Below are 20,331 nucleotides of genomic sequence, written 5' to 3' on the forward strand. Positions count from 1 at the left end.
ATGGAAAAGAAACTGTGACAATGATGAGAGTTAGCTAGTGTCAATACATGCATACCAGCAAAACTGCCATCCTATACTAGTGATTCTGACAAAAATACTTCCAGTGGGAAATGCACAACAATCTGCTCAAAACTGCTATTTTTCTACAGAAATTAAAGTAAAGAAGAAATGTGAGATCAATTTTTGGATTAAAGCCCATTAAAACGCTTCCATACATGAAGAGCATTTTGATTTTACCATACCTTCGTGTTGAGAAGAAGATTTTTGAAATTAATGTAATTTTAACCGCTTTTGGCCCGTTAAACAGCCTCTGGGTCAGCCAGGATTAGGGCATATCATCAAGCTATCGTCCTTTGCTAATAATTCTAACCAAGTCTGAAATATTTCCAATGGAAATTAAACAAATTATGTCCAAAATGTACTTCCCCTATATCAACTATAGTTTATACCTTACTTTTACCTCCTCCCCAGGGGGAAATTTTAGATCCTTCCATCCATGAAGAGCATTTTATTCTACCATATATAGGTGTTGACAGGAAGATTTCAGAAATTTGAGTCAATTTGACCTCTTTTGGCCCAAGCCATCAGGCCCCTGGAGTGTGGGGACCATATAACTAATTCCTTTTGTTTCTCTTTAACCAGGAAAAGTTTATGAAAAATTTCACTGAAATTAGATGAAGGGTTTCTGAGAAGTCAAACATGTTGGAAAATTACAGATGCATGATGCCAGACAAACAGTGGCAGTAAAAATTATACAAAACAAATTTTGAAATTAGCAAGATTGAGGTAAAAAGCTGGGAAATTATTTGGACAAAACCTTAATACACTGAAACCCCTCAAAAACATGAAACTGAATTATTTATACAGCAACATAGCTACAATTAATGAAGAGAGCTGATGGTAAATGTCTTTTTTGTGAATATAGCCAGTCACTTTGTCATTGATTTCATAACTGTTACTATGTACAACAGTTTTTTATCATATGATGAATTAGGTCTGCCATGGAAACACAAACTTCTGCATATCTTAAGAAATGAAGAGAAATATCTCCTTGGGAATTATGTAGATGAACAGAAAGATTCAATATGATAAGCATGAAATATACAATAAGGAAAGTAAGAAACAACGTGAAATAACGTATATACAAAGACTTACTGTTGAATGATATAAGAATACTAATAAAAAAAGCAATTTACAGTGCTTTCCAAAACACATTATAAGATATGTAATATCCATGCTGTCAAAAATGTGATACATGTACTTAATACAAATACATACTATGTTTGAGAAAACTCTTGAATACACAGTATTTGGTAAAAAAACTTATTTTTTCTGTTACTTTATACTGATTACAAACAGCAGTTGATATGGTTGCACTAATTAGTTATTGTAATAATTTTACAAGATATGGTAATAGGCTCAGAATTTCAATACACCACAATATATATGCTATAATGTTTTGTAGGTTAATGTTGCTTTCATTTAGAAACAAATGCCCATGGACCCTCTAAACACTTTTGGTCAATATAAATGAAACTATAGTGCACTGCTAGACCATTTTGACATTGCTCAGAAGCACGAGGGTATTCGGCTGAACCTTTTGCTATCTATGATAATTGTTTCTTTGTAATTTGAACTATATAATTAGTTACACTCATACTTATGTATACAAATAAAACAGGATTATTTGTAATAATTAATTTCCAGATATAAATGTGTGTAAGATTTGCTGTTACCTGGTATATCACCTATAATTTTTTTTTTTTTTTATTATCTGTACTTTTTAAAAATAACATGAGTACCTTAACAAAAAGAAATTTGCATGTTGGATAATTTCCCATGTCATGGAAGTGTCACAAACATTATATTTCTAGCTGGTTAATTACCGATTTTTATCAAATCAGCTTGATCATATTAAATGGATGTCTGAAAAAATGTAAACAAATTGATTTCTTTACTTGCTACTATTTGTGCTACATTAAAAAAGTCTACAATGCATCTTTATTTTTAAGTTAGGAACCTTGTATGTAAGGCTCCTATATACCTGAATCTCATATCAAACTTATCTCATATTTACCTTATCTTATATATACTTATATTTACACCACTTAGTTGAATACTGTCAATGTTCATTTATCTGTGAAAAAATTTAATATTTTGGCTCCTTCAGAATGAATTCCATATTTCCAAACACCATTGATTTCATGTTTATGTTGTTTCGGTTCACTAGTAGAAGCGAGGTAAATGGTAACTTAAGATATTATTGTTAGGATTATAAGTTTTTATTTGAATGTTTCCTTGTACTTTATATATATTAAATAAAATAATGATATTTGCTAGTTAATATAGTGACATGTGAATTGTGTACGAAAAAAACAATATTCATGTTTGGATATTAATTACTTTACATGTCTTTGCCTTTGTCAATAAAACATTTTGAAAAAAAAAAAAAAAAAAATGAAAATAGTTACTGTATACTGCATGTTGACTGAACACCTAGTAGTACACCTACTAACATGGTTGGAGCACAATGAAAATTGTTGACAACAAGCATTTTCCTTGTTTTGCAAACAACTTTTATCCAGAATTTCTTTGTTGGCCTGCTGGATTTGCTGTAGTAGAAGTAAGTATCAGAACAAACCACTGGTCATCTCCATACAATACACACAGACCTCAAACCCTTTTGTAGGTGATCAAGTATTCTGGATAACATCGGTCCTTTTCAAACACAACAAATTCCCGAAAGATCCAGAAATCCTCCACAACAATCGAGTCATAATTTCCTGCATGTGACAGATCAGCACACATATCTTTCTTGCATGTTTTACATGGAGGACGTTTGAAAGCAGCTGCTGGTTTTTTATTTAATATATACGGCTCTCCTAGACATATTCGGGTCAAGAACATCTTCTTGTCACTTGTCTTGTCACGCTTTGTCACATAATCTGTAAAGTGAAACATCAGAAATTTCATTGATGAATTAAGCATGCAGTTTCATCTTGTGAAGATGTCGATGTTCACTACGTTTAGTTTTCAAAATTAGTATATATGATTACTAGAACTGTCATCCTAAGGATACCGTATGGAGACCCCAGTCCCCAAACCCCAGATACAAAGGGTATGTATATCAACTGTTTCAGTTTCAGTCCCAGTGACCTCAGGGGCAAGGTGCTTCACTTTACCATTATAGTAGTGAAATATTTCAATATTTTCTTATTAATTCACATTTTTTCACTAGATACATTTTCAAGGTAATCTAGAAAAGAGTTGGTGAAATTAGTGAATTTTTTCTCTTTACCATTAACAGTAACATGAGACTCCTGCCCCACCCTACATTTCCCTACCCTTGTTATTTTTTGAGGGTTTTATCCTATATGTAGGTACAAAATTAAGCAAACTGATACAAATTGAGCAAAAACAAATTAATTGAAAACAAAATATAAGGCTGTTACACCATTGTGGTATTTTGACCCTTCGTCATGGTTCACAATCCCATGTCACATTGGTCAAGCATTTGTGTTGTTAGTGTTTGCCTTCTTACACACTGAACCTTAAATCTCCAGAATGCTATTTGAAATTACTGATTCAACCTACATTCCGGCATGTGTTAAGAGTGTGAAGCTGACCATGTTGATTTTTTATATTCTCTCCTAAAATTGTAAATAAGGAAACTTGATAGCCAATATTTCCCTATATCATCAAACTTGCCTAAATAACTTGATGAAGTCACTTCCTGTCATATGTGAATATACTTTTTCTTCTCAATGTAATTTTCTAAACAATTGATCTAAAATAACAGAAAAACTGTCTGATGTTGGCAACAACCATCATTTCTGTGTCCAAAATACCAAAAACTGCCTTTTTTTGTGACTTTCTGAAAGTTCATCCAGGCTCCAGTACATGTCAGTACCATTTTGACGCATGAAACACTAAGATGATCACATGACAATCACATGTTCCAGAGAGGTGCTACTCAAGCAGATCATTTACAAATAAAATACCATTATTCTCCAATTTTATCTGAATAACTAGTTCGCCTGTAAATGTATTGATCTGAAAGAAAACATCATATACACAGCAAACAGATCACTACAAATTGGTAAACACAATATCAGTGTGCAGATATTTTTTGCACCATGCTATTGTGGCGAGAACAGGAAATGTTGAATGGTTATAAAAGCACAACACTTGATCAGATAAGCCATGTCTTCTAACAAAATCTTTGAACATTCACAAAATTACAGCTGGACCCATTTCAAAGTGACAGAAAATGGCTGTGATAAACACAATCTGTTGTCACTTCTACAATTGGAACAAACTGTAAAGATTTTCTTTAGCATGGACCGGAAAAAGATAGGTCATGACTTGGAATCTATAAATGTTGAGACTTGTAAAAGGCTTAGGTGGGATCTGATATATAGGAATGTCTTAGATGATAATTAGTGTTAAGACAAGAGGCCTAGCAGCCTTCATGGTCACCTGCAATAAGTAATATTGAACACAAACATTAAAGGGTATACCTTTGAAGTGTCATGAAAAAAAAATTGTGACACTGATGCTAGTAAACCAGTGTAAACACATGCATACCATCAAATCTATCATCCTATGCTAATAATCCTTATAAAGTTATTCTAAATAAAAAAATATCAAGAAAATACTAACATGTCAACATAATCATAATCTAAACTCAAATTTCATAAAACAAGTGCAAAATACAAACAAAACAAAGATTTACATGGAGACTCCTGATCAAGTACAAGAAGAATAAGACCAGGTGTTTCGGAAAAGTAAGCACCTTCTGCTTCGGAATCAACAGGCAAATTAACAGAGCATCAAACATGTTCAGCTTCAGATCACACTACGAAATTGAATATTTCTCAATGACATCACTATGTTTATCCCCAACCCGATCCCACCCCATTCATTATCTAATAATATTAGATGGCATCACGTTTAAATAGAATCAGTCATCCCTGTCACAAGTTATCATCTTGAAGCCAAAATATGATGAAAGTCTATTTTTATAAATAGTGCTCTTTGAAGTTGACCTTTTGACCCAAACCACAATTCCACTAAGTAATACCTCATAAGCTAACATTGTATGAAATTTCAACCAAATTTATCAATCCTTTCTGAAGTGAGCTGGAAACTAAAATTTGACAAAAAAAAAAAATTTTTTAGCAACAATGACCTTCATAGTTGATTTTTTGACCCCAAACTCGATCGCACTCATTATTACCTTATAAGTTAACATCGTATGAAGTTTCAATAAAGTCAATCTATCCTTTCTAAAGTTTTCATATGGAAACCAAAATTTGACGAAAAATATCTTTTTGTAGGAACAGTAAGGTTTGTGGTTGATCTTTTGACCCCAAACTCATTTCCACTTTGCATTACCTCATAAGCTAACAATGTATGAAGTTTCAACTAAATCCATTCATTCTTTCTGAAGTTATCATCTGGAAACCGATATTCTGACAGACAGAAGGCGACAAACACTATAGTCCCCGCCAGTTTCTGCGGCAGGGGTCTGAAAAACATTGATCAAAATCTATGACTGCCAAAGATGAGTCTGATGATGGTGCGCTAAAAAAGTTACCTGCATATTGGTCTGACTTTGTGGAGCTCTCTGCTGTGTATACCCCCTGTCCGATGACTGTATTACCAGCCAATCTATTGTCCAAACCCTGGGCAGTAATGATCGCTACTCTGTCCTCAGGTGTTCCATGAAATGTGTAATGCTCATTAATCTCCGGATAGATGTCCTGCATCAGAGTAGCATCACACAACTTTGTAGTCAGCACCGGCGTATTAGAGGAAACAGCAATTTTTTCAATTGGAGTCAATGGCTTTCCATATTTGGCAGCCTTGAGAAAAAAATGGGATCTACTTTGAGCATATTTTTCATATAAAACAGGATTTTCTATACGTTCAATATTTGTAACTTGGAGGTTACTGTATCCAATCTGTGCCAAGCCTTTAGCATCGTTTCCATGTCCAAAATGGGCTGCATTCCAGGACTTTTTGACAAGTGTTTCTATGGCTCTGTACACATTTCTAGTCACTGGTAAATACACAGCATGGCTGGATGCTGTAGGAGCCAGGGTCAAGTTCCAGACCTTGAGAGGTTTACTGTTGTCATACTTAGTCCAATATGATGGAGATATTGGAGATTGTTCATACATATAGTTGAAATAAGCTTGAGTTCCCTTTGTTGGAGGTGGCCGTTTCTGCAGTGATGGAGTCTTCATGTCTCCTGACGAAGCATCAGGATTATGTACATTGGGTTGACGGGCAGGGAGTGGTGGAGGAGTCACAGGCTGACGGAAAGGGAGTGGTGGAGGAGTCACAGGCACTGAAAAGGGTTTGAAAAGATTGTAAATGTACTACTTATGAAATCACAATCGTACTTTTAAAGACATTGCCTGGAAAAGTATTTTCATAAGTTGTTTCTAAAGTTTCTTACCACATAACTGGTGGCTTTGTGGTTCTGATTCATCCATTTTACTATCAAGCTTATATTTCTTAACATAATTCAGTATTTCAAAGTTTGATTTACGTAGCTATTTGTTTCAGTAGGTCTAGATATATAATCAACACTGATGATCAATCATGTATTTTGGAGCAATTAAAAAAGCCTGCTGATTCAAGGGGCTCAACGGGCCTGTACTGCTCACATGGTATTCAATGCTCACCAAAAGTAGAATCAGTGTTTATCACCAATTTATTGACATTCAAAGCGAGCACATCCAATCAATTTTAACCAACACAAGAAGGAGCTTCTAATACTTCATTCTTTTTGTAAACATTGTTGGGCTTCATCCTAGGAACCTGTCAGCTAAATTCTTTTGCATCTTTGGTTCATAAGAGGAAGTTGTTTTAAGGTTTTCAACAAATTCAACCCCTGTGACCTTGAAGAAAAACTTCAAGGTCATTTCTTTGTGCAGACTTTTTTGGGCTTCATCGAAGGAACCTGCGAGCCAAATACCTTTTATTTGTTTATCAATTCATTAATTTATTCGATTAGACTTAAATCCACTATTGAGGTCCTTTGGCCTTTCAGTAGACCAGTATATTGTATAGCCAAATACCACACTGTTGGACCATTTGGTTAGTGAGAAGAAGCAGTTCTAAGGTTTTAACAAATGTCAAAAGGTCATTTCTATTTGCAAACTTTGTCATGTTTCATCCTTGAACCTATCAGCCAAATACCATGCTTCTGCACCTTTTGGCTATTTCAGATGTAGTTGTTTTAAGTTTTAAAAAAAATTGTACCCTGTGACCTTAAATGTTTGTCACATTTCTTTTTCTTTCTTTTTTTCCAAACTTTGTCAAGCTTCATCACTGAAACCTATTAGCTTAATACCATGTTTCTGCAACTTTTTGTAATTCAGTATAAGTAATTTTACAGGTTTTAACAAATTGACCCACTGTGACCTAAAATAAGGTCAAGGTCATTTGTTTTAGCAAACGTTGGGCTTCACCTAGCAACAAATGCTGTGAAATCTGGTCTATTAATGATTTAGAAGTTGTTTGAATGTAAAAGTTGATGATGGTGGATGGATGGCAGATGCCACAACACAGCATAAACTCACTAATGGTCCTTTGGGTTAAATGAGCTAAAAATGACACTTTTCATTGCTATGGAAATTTTAGTATAGGACACTCAGCTCTCAACAGTGAATTAATAACTTTCTTTGTGCATACCTGAAGATATGAAAGGCTGACATTCACTTTTGAAAGCCTGAAATATATAAACAAAAAACAAAAAAATCATTAATATTCAATTTGCCACATAACTGTGTGTAGCACGCATATATCATTTTCTGAATTTGTGATCATGCGCAAGAACAAAAAGTAGACGTTCAAAAGTTTTAGCTTATCATCAAAAAGTACAGTAAGATGCACTTGCTCTTTGACTTTGATATACCTTCTGTAAAGCTCCCACACCCTGGCCCTTGTTGAAGATCACGATGCGGATATCAGTCAGTGTGGTTTGGGGATTGTCATCACTAAACTCCTTTACACAATTGATCATTTCCTTTGCTACAACATTAGCAGGATAGCCGAGACTACCTATTCCTAAGGTTGGAAAGGCTATAGATGTTGTACTGTAGCTGGTTGCTTCCTCTAGACAGCCCATCATGAATCCAAATAGGTCCTGTAAAACATCAGACATGGCATTTGTAATAGAAAAACCTAGTGTCTGTTGTTTCTGAATCAGGATAAATAGAATTGCATGGCCTATGACCTTTATGAAATAACTTTCAGACACTTTTGAAATTTTCTTGCAGACTGGCACGATCACTTTATATATCATATGGATTCAAACATGTATCCCACAATGCACTGACCTCTTTCGCCTCCTCAGAGTTAGTGTTTGACCAGTCTGGTAGACAGCCATGGTAGACGTAGTTACAGGCAAGGCCGTATCCTTTTGTCGTCAGTATCTGTCCTGTGGAGATGCCGTTAGGGTAACTTTTGATGCATTCATCCTGAAGGCTTTGACCTGCGACCTTGAGCAAGGCCTCTGACAGGCCTCCATTTGATAAATCAAGATCAAATGGTACACTGTTCACTATTACTTCCACCTAAAAAAAATCAGTTTATTGTTTTGTGATTTTGTTTCTGTTTCTGGTTCCCACTGGTAGTTGCATTAATCATCTTTGCCCATGTTATATTACCCACCCTTGCCCTGTGTGATATTACTCATCTTTGCCCTGTGTGATATTACTCATCCTTGCCCTGTGTTATATAACCCACCCTTGCCTGTGTGATATTACTCATCTTTGACCATGTTATATAACCCACCCTTGCCTGTGTTATATTACTCATCCTTGCCCTGTGTTATATTACCCACCCTTGCCTGTGTGATATTACTCATCTTTGCCCTGTGTTATATTACCCACCCTTGCCTGCATTATATTACCCATTTTTGTCCATGTTATATTACCCACCCTTGCCCATGTTATATTACCCACCCTTGTCCTGTGTTATATTACTCACCCTTGTCCTGTGTTATATTACCCACCCTTGTCCTGTGTTATATTACTCACCCTTGTCCTGTGTTATATTACCCACCCTTGTCCTGTGTTATATTACTCATCTTTGCCCATCTTATATTACCCACCCTTGCCCTGTGTTATATTACCCACCCTTGTCCAGTGTTATATTACTCATCTTTGCCCATCTTATATTACCCACCCTTGCCCTGTGTTATATAACCCACCCTTGTCCTGTGTTATATTACTCACCCTTGTCCTGTGTTATGTTACTCATCTATGCCCATGTCATATTACCCACCCTTGCCTGGTGTTATATTACTCATCTTTGTCCTGTGTTATATTACTCATCTTTGCCTATCTTATATTACCCACCCTTGTTATATTACCCACCCTTGTTATATTACCCACCCTTGCCTGCGTAATAATAACCATCTTTGCCCATGTTATATTACCCACCCTTGCCTGCGTTATAATAACCATCTTTGCCCATGTTATATTACCCGCCCTTGCCTGCATTATAATAACCATCTTTGCCCATGTTATATTACCCACCCTTGCCTGCATTATAATACCGATCTTTGCCCATGTTATATTACCCACCCTTGCCTGCATTATATTACCCATTTTTGTCCATGTTATATTACCCACCCTTGCCCATGTTATATTACCCGCCCTTGTCCATGTTATATTACCCACCCTTGCCTGCATTACAATACCCACCCTTGTCCCATTTTATATTACCTGTTGTTGTGGTAGTGCTCCCATCACAACCTCCAAATTTATCTGACCAAACTGTACAGATACATAAGTACTGTTTGCCGTTGCTCCAGCTGTAACATAACAGTGTCCTTAATACAATGTCAAAAATATTGAAAAGTTATGATGTAAAAACTGCAAAATCTGGACCAAAAAGTCACAGACAAAAACAAGACAGAGAGGCAGATAGTCATAAACACTCAGACTTCTGTATAGCTGAAATAAACCTACAATCTTATTACCAAATTGCAGGACACTTTACATACTAGTGAGCATGTGCTTTACTGGCTGGTGACCTATTCTGGCCAAGAAGGTGACAGAAATGTACCAATTGGTACATAAATAACAAACATTCTATTTACACAATAGCAATTTAACATCTCATCAACATACAAGTTAATGTACATGAAGAAATTTCATTTTAACATAAATTTAGAAATTTGATAATACAAGCATTATACAATAACTGGGTGCTTATCAATATATACAACAGTATTCATATAATGTTCTAATCATACCTATATGATTTCATGGAAACTATTTTTTTTCACAGACATTACAACATCTCTAGGTTTTATATACCTGTATTGCCTGATCCAGAAGACCGGTGTCTTGAAGATTGTGACCCAGGCCTGAACTGTCGGATTTCGTTTTGAAACACCTTGATACAAACAATAAGTAATATTGACAGCTCATCACTTTTAATGAGTTATTTTCATCTATGAACTCAAACTCTTTCAAACTCAAATTCTTTCATTCATAGTTTAAAGTAAATGTGATTTTGTCTGTCTCACTAATGTTGTGTTTAAACCTCAAACTTAAGTCTAAATTACTATAGCTTCTAGCTTCATAGCTTTTTTTTATTTACAGTCCTCATTATATTTTGTAATACAAATCCTGTAATATCTAAATCATGCAAATGAGATATTCTAAATATGGCCTGATAAAAAAATCTTCATAGGAAAAAATAACTTAATTTTCATCTATGATATCACTCATGTTTCTATTTCAATAGCTGTGAAATGAAGTAACTGATGCTGTTTTTCTGTCTCACTTTTTTTGATGGTTGGATAAAATAACAAAGATCTATTTTACTTTCATAATTCCCATTAAAATTACAATCTTCTGGGTTTTGTACTTCTGGTAAAGCCGCACAATTTTTAAACAATGAAAATATCATTTACAGTAATTAGTTTAAAAAGAAAATTTGACATGTATTTTTCTACCATATTTCACTGCAAATAAGCCCTCTCCCTGAGTGGAAAAATATTTACTAACAGTCGGGAGGGGGCACACTTGTGAGCATCCCCACCTCCTTGTACGCTAGTGTCCACCATCTTGGATAATTGCTGTACCATAATTTAACAATGGATACCTTCTATTACTGATAATTTTTACATTCAAGTAATCAATATCACTATCAAAATTACAATAATGCTGACAATGTTATGAAAATAGAAATAATGTGCAAGTTTAATTATGATCAAACTCACCTGGTATGTTTCAGTGTCATATACGGCAAACGTGACTGTCTCTATAGATGAAGAGCTATGAGCTCGTGAGAATGCTTCTAGAGCATCAAAGCCTGTCTTGATGACTTTATCATAAGGATACCTCAAATATCCTGTCCCTAGACTGGGAAACACAATGCTTTTCACCTTGAAATTGTCTGCCAGCAACAAGCAGTTTGTAATGACCTTGTACAAACCCTACAATGATCAAAATGCATTTATATGTAATAGTCAGTTTACACACATTATAAAACTGTATGTAGTAAGACAGGCTCTCTTTTGCAGAAACAAGTTAAAATAAAGCAACATGTCACACCATAGAATGTAAAAGAAAGGATACTAACATGATCTAAACTATTAGTGAAACACAATATGTAGACATATATCTCATCAAAATATTTAACACTACGGTAAAAGAATAACTGTTCGTGCATAATTGGAAGTGATGACAAATTGCTGTGTTTATTTCAACTTTTCTAAATATTCTTTGTAATGCAAGAGCAGAATGATAAAGCCTGTTAACACAATTATTATTACTATGACATTCTTAATGACCCGTCAACACATAAAAAGGTCATTAGGGCCATCAACATGTAAAACATACAGTGGTCCTGTTAGTAGAAGTTTACAAAATGATAATTAAAGTGTATACTACAAGACTATAAACTAACACTAATATACATGAATCATGATGGTGAATGTTGAATACTATCAATTATACAGAATTACAAGCCTCATTGAATACTGGTCAACTTTTAGCATTAAGGTCCAATATTACTCACTATATCAAGCATTTAAATAATATATGGACATGTATGTAATACATGAAATCTAATATTGATGAATTTTCTTTCAATAATTCAATATTTAAGCCTATGACATCTATTTTGTAGACAGACCCCTATTTTCTTACCCTTGTGTCATTATTCCACTTAGTCAGGTACACATGGTAGATTTTTCGACACCTCAAATTGCCTGGGACAGAAACTGCCACATCCCCTTCATTTATATTTTGGCTGTAATTATTATTCAAATCATTTTGTACATCTGGGCCTGCAGTTTGAGCGAGGGCCATCGCACCACGACCTTTGGTGAGGTCAAGGTCTGCTGAAGCACAGTTGACAATGACATCTGCCTGTGAAGTTAGAGTAAGTTCAAGTTGTTCAATTACAACTGCTCTCCTGGGTCACTGAATAATATCATTTCAATGCTCTATACAAGCTGCTGTACTAGCAAAACTATATCACATGAAGCTTCTGTTTCATCAAAAATATTCATACATGATAGAATGAACAATCATCTCTATTTTTTTGTACCTGAAAAGAACTTGCCTTTTCTATAGCTATAACTTTCCCCAAGACAAGAAATGACTTCAGGTAAACTGCTTTACCTTGTTGTATACAATCAGTGAAAATTAGTTTATCATTATGATTAACAATCACATGTATATAGATAATTGTACTCTCAGTAGGCAATTCTAGATGTCTTAATTCTGTATAAGATTTGTCTAATGATGTTTTGATGAAAAGCTTTCATGTTATTTTTAAAGTCAATTAACTGAAAAAAAGTCAAAATTAATCTTCTGTCAAGTACATAGGAATTCTTGGCTCTGAAAGGATAGTATGTTTGTTTGTTTATTTTGGTTTTAACATGAGACGCAATCAAGTGCAAGCATACTATCTCCGTTCTGAAATATTTTGATTCTAAAACAGAAGTGTTGTAATTATCGCAATATCAATAAAAATTTAACAAAAACTAAAACCAGCAGTGCATGATTTTGTTTGAAACGGTCCCTCACATTATCTTAGCCAATCAAAACACTCCTTTCAACTACTGATGTCATAGGAAGAAGCTCCACTCACTTTCCTGGTAAGTTGTCAATAGATTGGGGTCAAGATATAGGTTGAGGTATTTGGAAAAAAAATTCAAAATGTTTCTCTCCATAGATTATTAGTGTACCAGTAAATTGTTATTTAAAAGTAGATAAATAAAACAACTTGAAGTGTGGAGAGGCATTGACATGACATTATGACAGAACATTCATCTAAAATTGTTAGAGCATTTTTGTCAAATGAAAATGGATTTAATGTATTAATTTGTATATCAATATTCAGTAAAGGTTGAAGACAATACCAAGTAACATGATTTTATTCAGTTGTTATATTAAGTTAATCCCTGGATTGAGAATATCACCTACTTCACAATTACAGTGTATTGACAATCACTGACTGTTGCCTAATTTCCACAATTATTGACAATCACTGACTGTGGCCTAATTTCCACAATTATTGACAATCACTGACTGTGGCCTAATTTCCACAATTATTGACAATCACTGACTGTGGCCTAATTTCCACAATTATTGACAATCACTGACTGTGGCCTAATTTCCACAATTATTGACAATCACTGACTGTTGCCTAATTTCCACAATTATTGACAATCACTGACTGTGGCCTAATTTCCACAATTATTGACAATCACTGCCTGTGGCCTAATTTCCACAATTATTGACAATCACTGACTGTGGCCTAATTTCCACAATTATTGACAATCACTGACTGTGGCCTAATTTCCACAATTATTGACAATCACTGACTGTGGCCTAATTTCCACAATTATTGACAATCACTGACTGTGGCCTAATTTCCACAATTATTGACAATCACTGACTGTGGCCTAATTTCCACAATTATTGACAATCACTGACTGTGGCCTAATTTCCACAATTATTGACAATCACTGACTGTGGCCTAATTTCCACAATTATTGACAATCACTGACTGTGGCCTAATTTCCACAATTATTGACAATCACTGACTGTGGCCTAATTTCCACAATTATTGACAATCACTGACTGTGGCCTAATTTCCACAATTATTGACAATCACTGACTGTGGCCTAATTTCCACAATTATTGACAATCACTGACTGTGGCCTAATTTCCACAATTATTGACAATCACTGACTGTGGCCTAATTTCCACAATTATTGACAATCACTGACTGTGGCCTAATTTCCACAATTATTGACAATCACTGACTGTGGCCTAATTTCCACAATTATTGACAATCACTGACTGTGGCCTAATTTCCACAATTATTGACAATCACTGACTGTGGCCTAATTTCCACAATTATTGACAATCACTGACTGTGGCCTAATTTCCACAATTATTGACAATCACTGACTGTGGCCTAATTTCCACAATTATTGACAATCACTGACTGTGGCCTAATTTCCACAATTATTGACAATCACTGACTGTGGCCTAATTTCCACAATTATTGACAATCACTGACTGTGGCCTAATTTCCACAATTATTGACAATCACTGACTGTGGCCTAATTTCCACAATTATTGACAATCACTGACTGTGGCCTAATTTCCACAATTATTGACAATCACTGACTGTGGCCTAATTTCCACAATTATTGAATGAAATGGACTGATATTGACAACATTAAGGAATTTGGAAAACAATTTAAAATCCTTTTACCTTCTGCTGAACAAAACTTTCATTAACGATGGTTACTTTAACATTGCCGATGGTCCTGAACCTTCTGCCAGAACCCGAGGCTGCTGTCATAGCTCTCTTCACTCTCGTAGCTTGTGAAGCAGATGGCTCATCTGTAGGATTTCTAGCTGAATTAAAAGCTATCAGCCAAAAAAAACATACATTCATATAACACAAACCCACATAAGATGGTAAACATGTGGTATTTATAGTAACGATAAAACCCTGGTATTTATAGAAATGATAAACAATTGATATCTATAGTAACGGTATACAACTGGTATCTATAGTAACGGTAAACACCTGGTATCTATAGCAATGGTTTACACCTGGTATCTATAGCAATGGTAAACACCTGGTATCTATAGTAACGGTAAACATCTGGTATCTATAGTAACGGTAAACATCTGGTATCTAAAGTAATGGTAAACACCTGGTATCTATAGTAACAGTAAACATTTTGTATCTATAGTAATGGTAAACACCTGGTATCTATAGTAATGGTAAACACCTGGTATCTATAGTAATGGTAAACACCTGGTATCTATAGTAACAGTAAACACCTGGTATCTAAAGTAACGGTAAACACCTGGTATCTATAGTAACGGTAAACACCTGGTATCTATAGTAACGGTAAACACCTGGTATCTATAGTAACGGTAAACACTTGGTATCTATAGTAACAGTAAACACTTGGTATTTTTAGTAGAAATATAACAATAGGTTGACTTTTTGATGTATTGCGATAGTTTTGCTCTTGATGGCAATAGGTCAATAACATGTTTTCAAGTCGATGCTTATCGCAAGAGCTTACTCAATTATAAAATGTTTTATAACTAAACAAAAAAGCTACTTGAAAGCAAGATTTTTCATAGAGTTATAAATGGATTCAAGCATTCATTTTTTTTTTAAAGCATCTTTGGGACTTGGATAAGGGCTAGATACAAGAACGGCACAATCATCAACTTCGAATGGAAACAGAATGTTAAGCACAGAATGTTAAGCACATTGATGAGAGTTTGTATCTTAAATACGTGTAATATCGTTATTGTTTCCAATGTGATCTAATTAAATCTACAACATATGGTAGGGGAGATGGTGACTTCTTTTGACTTCAGGTCTATGTTTTAAACCCATCCTAGAAATTATCCATTTTGATAAACGACATGGCAGACAGTAGCAGCATTTTTGTTATGTGAAAATTAAGAACAACACTAATCAAATTATACACGTGGTGAGGAAATTACAGGTACCTGAATTTGGTAATTACCTATATGATCCTATCTTTACTAGACCTATACTGTACTATATTATTCAACATGGCTCTCCCAACAATGTGTCAAACTTACTGTCAAAACAAAACAATAATATGATTGTTGAATTGATTAAACACCTTTTAAAATATAAAACAAGTTTGAAATAATGAGGAATTCTACTAAATCTATTGTATAACTAAGACTTACATGAAAATAATAGTCTTGAGTCGAGCTGTGTATGAGTTTCGCGACGAATATCGCCGAATAGCATGTTTACGTATGAAATGATTATAACGTTTGCTGAATTAAGCATTCTGATACATTTAAATGGTTAGAGACCTCTGTTTATTTCTGGGTAAGATAACATATTTTAAAAGTAAAAACAAAAACTATCACTTTAGCATAGCAATAGTCACTTAACTATCAGAATAATATCACAACAGTAATTTCACTATTGCAATACTGTCGTGCAATACTTTTGGGAGAAGACTTATAAAGACTCTAGCCTGTCTAACCCTATTGATTGTTTATATCAATAAGATATCCTGAAATGAAATGAAATACTGTCGTGATACCTATTTCAGCCTCAATAGTCACCCCTACTTATACTACACCTAAACAATGGAAACATATATCCAGACGTTGGGTTTCTTTTTCATTGGACATCTTGCATCTGTTGGTTTTGAAATAAGCAAACTATAATTATACTTATCTTACAAACCTGGAAACCAAATACCAATATCATTACAGGGATGCCCTTTTTGTTGGGCTTTTTTTTGTGTTTTTGCTTTTGTTTTTGATGTAATCACAGTTAACCCCATCACTTATCTGAGTACACCAGTTCAGTGATATGGTTAACTGTATTGATGAATCTAGTAGCTCTAACCCCCTACAAACATAAAGTGTATCTTGTTGTTTGATCTCCTGGACAATTAATGGAAGAATTTGTTATTTTTCAATACAAGAGGACAATACATCCATCTTTGATTTTTTTCTCAGTCTGGAGATCTGCAGAATCTGCCACTTTCACATGCTCAACACAAACCAAAACCAGAGTTTGATCCATGTAAAACATTTGGGATGTTAATGGTTTGTGAGAAAGTCCTAAGAGGTCCCAAATGACAGAATAACATACTGCTGATGTTGCTTTATGAAGACTTGAAAAGAAAAAAATCAAAGGAAATATTAACAAATTTAATCACCAGCATGAGATGCTATTGAAAGTTTAAATAATGGATCTTAAAATAATACAGTTTACAGTTGAGAAAGCGGTTAATTCCAGACAGGCCAGAAATAGCAATATCCAAGTCTAAAACCATGACAACACAGTACTCATAAGAAACTATTACCTCAGCAAAACTTCCATGTGCTATAATTAGTGTCTCAGTTAAATGAGCACAAAAACATTTACCTACATCTAAATCAAACCAATAACTTACAGGCATGAATCGTATATATAGGGAGTACAGTGTATGTACTTTTACCGTGAGTAGGAACTTTTAAGTAATATATAAAAAAGGCAGTTGCAGATATCCCCTTTTTGATAAAAAATAGAAATACTGACCACTCACTAGTGATGTCCATCTGTAAATGTAGTGTACAATAACTATGTAAGAGTGATTGCACATTATTCTGTGGGAAAATACAATTGAACTCTTGATGATTGTCAATTCCGTTCTCTCTCATGCAGTTATATATCACATATTTAGATATGAAGATTCCTTCCCTTGTCATATTCAGATTTTCAGGGCTTTTTGGGACCAATAATGAACCCCATTTCCAATCAGAATTATTTCATATTCGAGCCAAATTCCCAAAATTTCTTATTTATCAAATTTCTTCACAAAATGAGGAAACAATGCCTAATCATAAACTTATGTTTGTAACTGCCAGTATATACATAGGTCATTTTCGTGATGTGTTGGTCAGCTGGACTTTCCACTGGCTTTACACTAGCTTTACGCATGGTTTGTACTGTTTACATCACATATTTTGTACTAATGCAGTACAATTATATTTTCATCGTTCTTATGTTAAAACTGTATATATGCATTTATTTGACATCAAATATCAACTTACAGGTAAGACACATTTAATTTAATGATAATTTCCTTTAAGTATTCAGCAAAATATCTGAAGTAGGCTATTAACATTACGAAAGCCCTAATACCTAAGGTAGCATCAAACATCTGTATATATACCTGGTCATGTGTACTTACTTGAGTTAATACTTCCCATAGTTCATGGAGAAAGCAATGGTAATACTTTCAATTCTGAAATGATTAAACAAGGGAGCAAGTTTTTGTTAGTATGAAAGGTTGATGAAATAAATAATCAAAACCGATTGATTGGTTAATCGACACAAAATCAATAGCTATGAAACAGCATTAATTGATAAACACTACTGATATCATATATATTATCAAACAAGATCCCATGGGGCCTGTATCCCTTACCTGGTTTAGTTTGGTCCTAATTGTTTGTTCTAATCAGAAGGGGAAGGATTTTAGATATCTTATTTACTGAAGAAGACAGATTTTCCAGATATTCCTCTATCACAATTACTTGACTCCATCCATATGGCACCAAAGGGGTGTGATCCTTCATTTATACAAGGACTGAGTTCCCTTTACAAAAAAAATGTTTCAAATAAAATTTGGACAAAATCCCATCATTTTTGAAAAAGGGAAGACTTTGCACTATTTCCCTTACTGGGCCACATCCCTCCCAGCCCAGTGGGTTGATATCAACAATTGGTACAAAACTGACATCTTCAACTAAGAGTGCTTTGAGACCCTATTTGGATGGTGTCCTGTGATTGCAACAGAAGAATAAGGGTTTTAAAGAATTGGCACTATTTCCCCTATCAGACAACTCCTCTCCTGTGTAAAGGAGTCCAGACCCATGGTTTATACTAAATAAATTTCCCTATATCCAAGAACGCTTCAGACCAAATCTTGGCAAAATCCAACCATTCATACAGGAGGAGAAGGATCCATTACCTTATAGAAAGTGAATTCCATTCGTCCAAGAATGCTTTCCCTCTTGGGTCCCACCTCTCCCACTCCAAGAGCCCAAAACCACAGTATATACAAAACTGATTTCTGTTCACCCAAGGATACTTCTGACCAAACTAGGGCGAAATCCGGGCATTCCTACATAAGAAGAATGAATTTAAATAATTTGCTCTATTTCCCCATCGAACCCCACCCCTCCTGCCCAAATGAGCCAATAAACTAAGACCCATTATTTATACAAACTAATACCTTCACCTTAGGATTTTTCTGACCAAATATGTATAAAATCTAATAATTTCTATAGGAGAAGTAGGATTTTAAAGAATTTGCTTTATTTCCTCTATTGAGTCCCACCTCTCCCAATCTAGGGAGAAGAGACCAACCATTTAAAGAAAATTTGTTTCCCTTCACCTAAGGATACTGCTGAAAATTTGTAAATAATGTCCTTGTTCTAAAAGGAAATTAATACACACACACACAAGTATTATGAAAAAAGGGAAGTTGATACACACAATAGTATTATGCAAACAGGTAAAAGGAAGTTGATACACACACAAAAAAGGAAGTTAATATATATTGACCCATCATTCTGTCCTGAATCTCAAATTGTTGACTGTTAATCATACTTTGTTGGTGAGTTTATATTTTCAGCAATCGAAAATCTTACAATTTTTTCACACAATTACATTTACGTATCAGTATTTATTTAGAAAACTGATATCTGGATGTATTTTCGTTTAGTTTGAATATGAAACCAAACAGTATACGCCTCACAAGTTTAAAGAGCTTATTTAAGAAAAACTTCAATTGGGTATTGTTTTAATGAATATACTTGATTACCACAGGTACTTATATAAGGCTGTTGCGTGTTTTGTTATTTTTAAGTGCTATTGAAATTGAGTCCACAAGTACCTGTGCGAATCGCAAGTTTTGTTTTTTTGTTTCAAACATTTTGTTTGTACATAAAGATTTCAGTTTTGAGAAATATACTTCTAGCAAACAACTACATATATGACTGAAAAAAGTTGAGAAAATCCTAAATTATTGCTTTGTATTTTTCATATCATTTCACTTCAAACATAAATGTGACAGGCAATATACTTCTTGGTTAAATGACTCAGTCAGTTACTTTAGCGGAATATAAAATATGCACACGTTCATGACGGCTTCTTAGAACTTACCACATGTCTCGTTTAATTAATAATCATTTTAAGTTTACATTTCCATAGATTAATTAATAATGACATCAAATTAATTCTTCGTGGTGA

General features: G+C 34.4%; 1 protein-coding gene and 1 long non-coding RNA gene across 2 annotated transcripts; both read right to left on the reverse strand.

Annotated features, from left to right (window-relative positions):
- Window positions 1-1,740: 1,740 nt before the first annotated feature.
- Window positions 1,741-14,856, reverse strand: LOC132545501 (uncharacterized; the record flags this gene model as incomplete). The annotated part of the gene is made up of 10 exons (XM_060209183.1): window positions 1,741-2,945; window positions 5,600-6,355; window positions 7,708-7,744; window positions 7,931-8,161; window positions 8,355-8,591; window positions 9,747-9,835; window positions 10,353-10,422; window positions 11,255-11,470; window positions 12,186-12,407; window positions 14,773-14,856. Coding segments are annotated over 10 exons (2,214 nt in total), but the record flags the coding sequence as incomplete, so codon positions are not given.
- Window position 14,857: 1 nt separating this feature from the next.
- On the reverse strand, window positions 14,858-20,265 carry LOC132545612 (uncharacterized). Its single transcript, XR_009554040.1, has 3 exons — window positions 20,245-20,265; window positions 18,266-18,319; window positions 14,858-14,930 (listed from the first exon to the last, which is right to left on the reverse strand). It is a non-coding gene; the product is annotated as an uncharacterized LOC132545612 (long non-coding RNA).
- Window positions 20,266-20,331: the final 66 nt, after the last annotated feature.

Source organism: Ylistrum balloti, unplaced genomic scaffold, assembly GCF_031769215.1.
Source record: "Ylistrum balloti isolate Yb309-2 unplaced genomic scaffold, AGI_CSIRO_Ybal_v1 Utg369850, whole genome shotgun sequence".
NCBI classification, from domain to species: domain Eukaryota; kingdom Metazoa; phylum Mollusca; class Bivalvia; order Pectinida; family Pectinidae; genus Ylistrum; species Ylistrum balloti.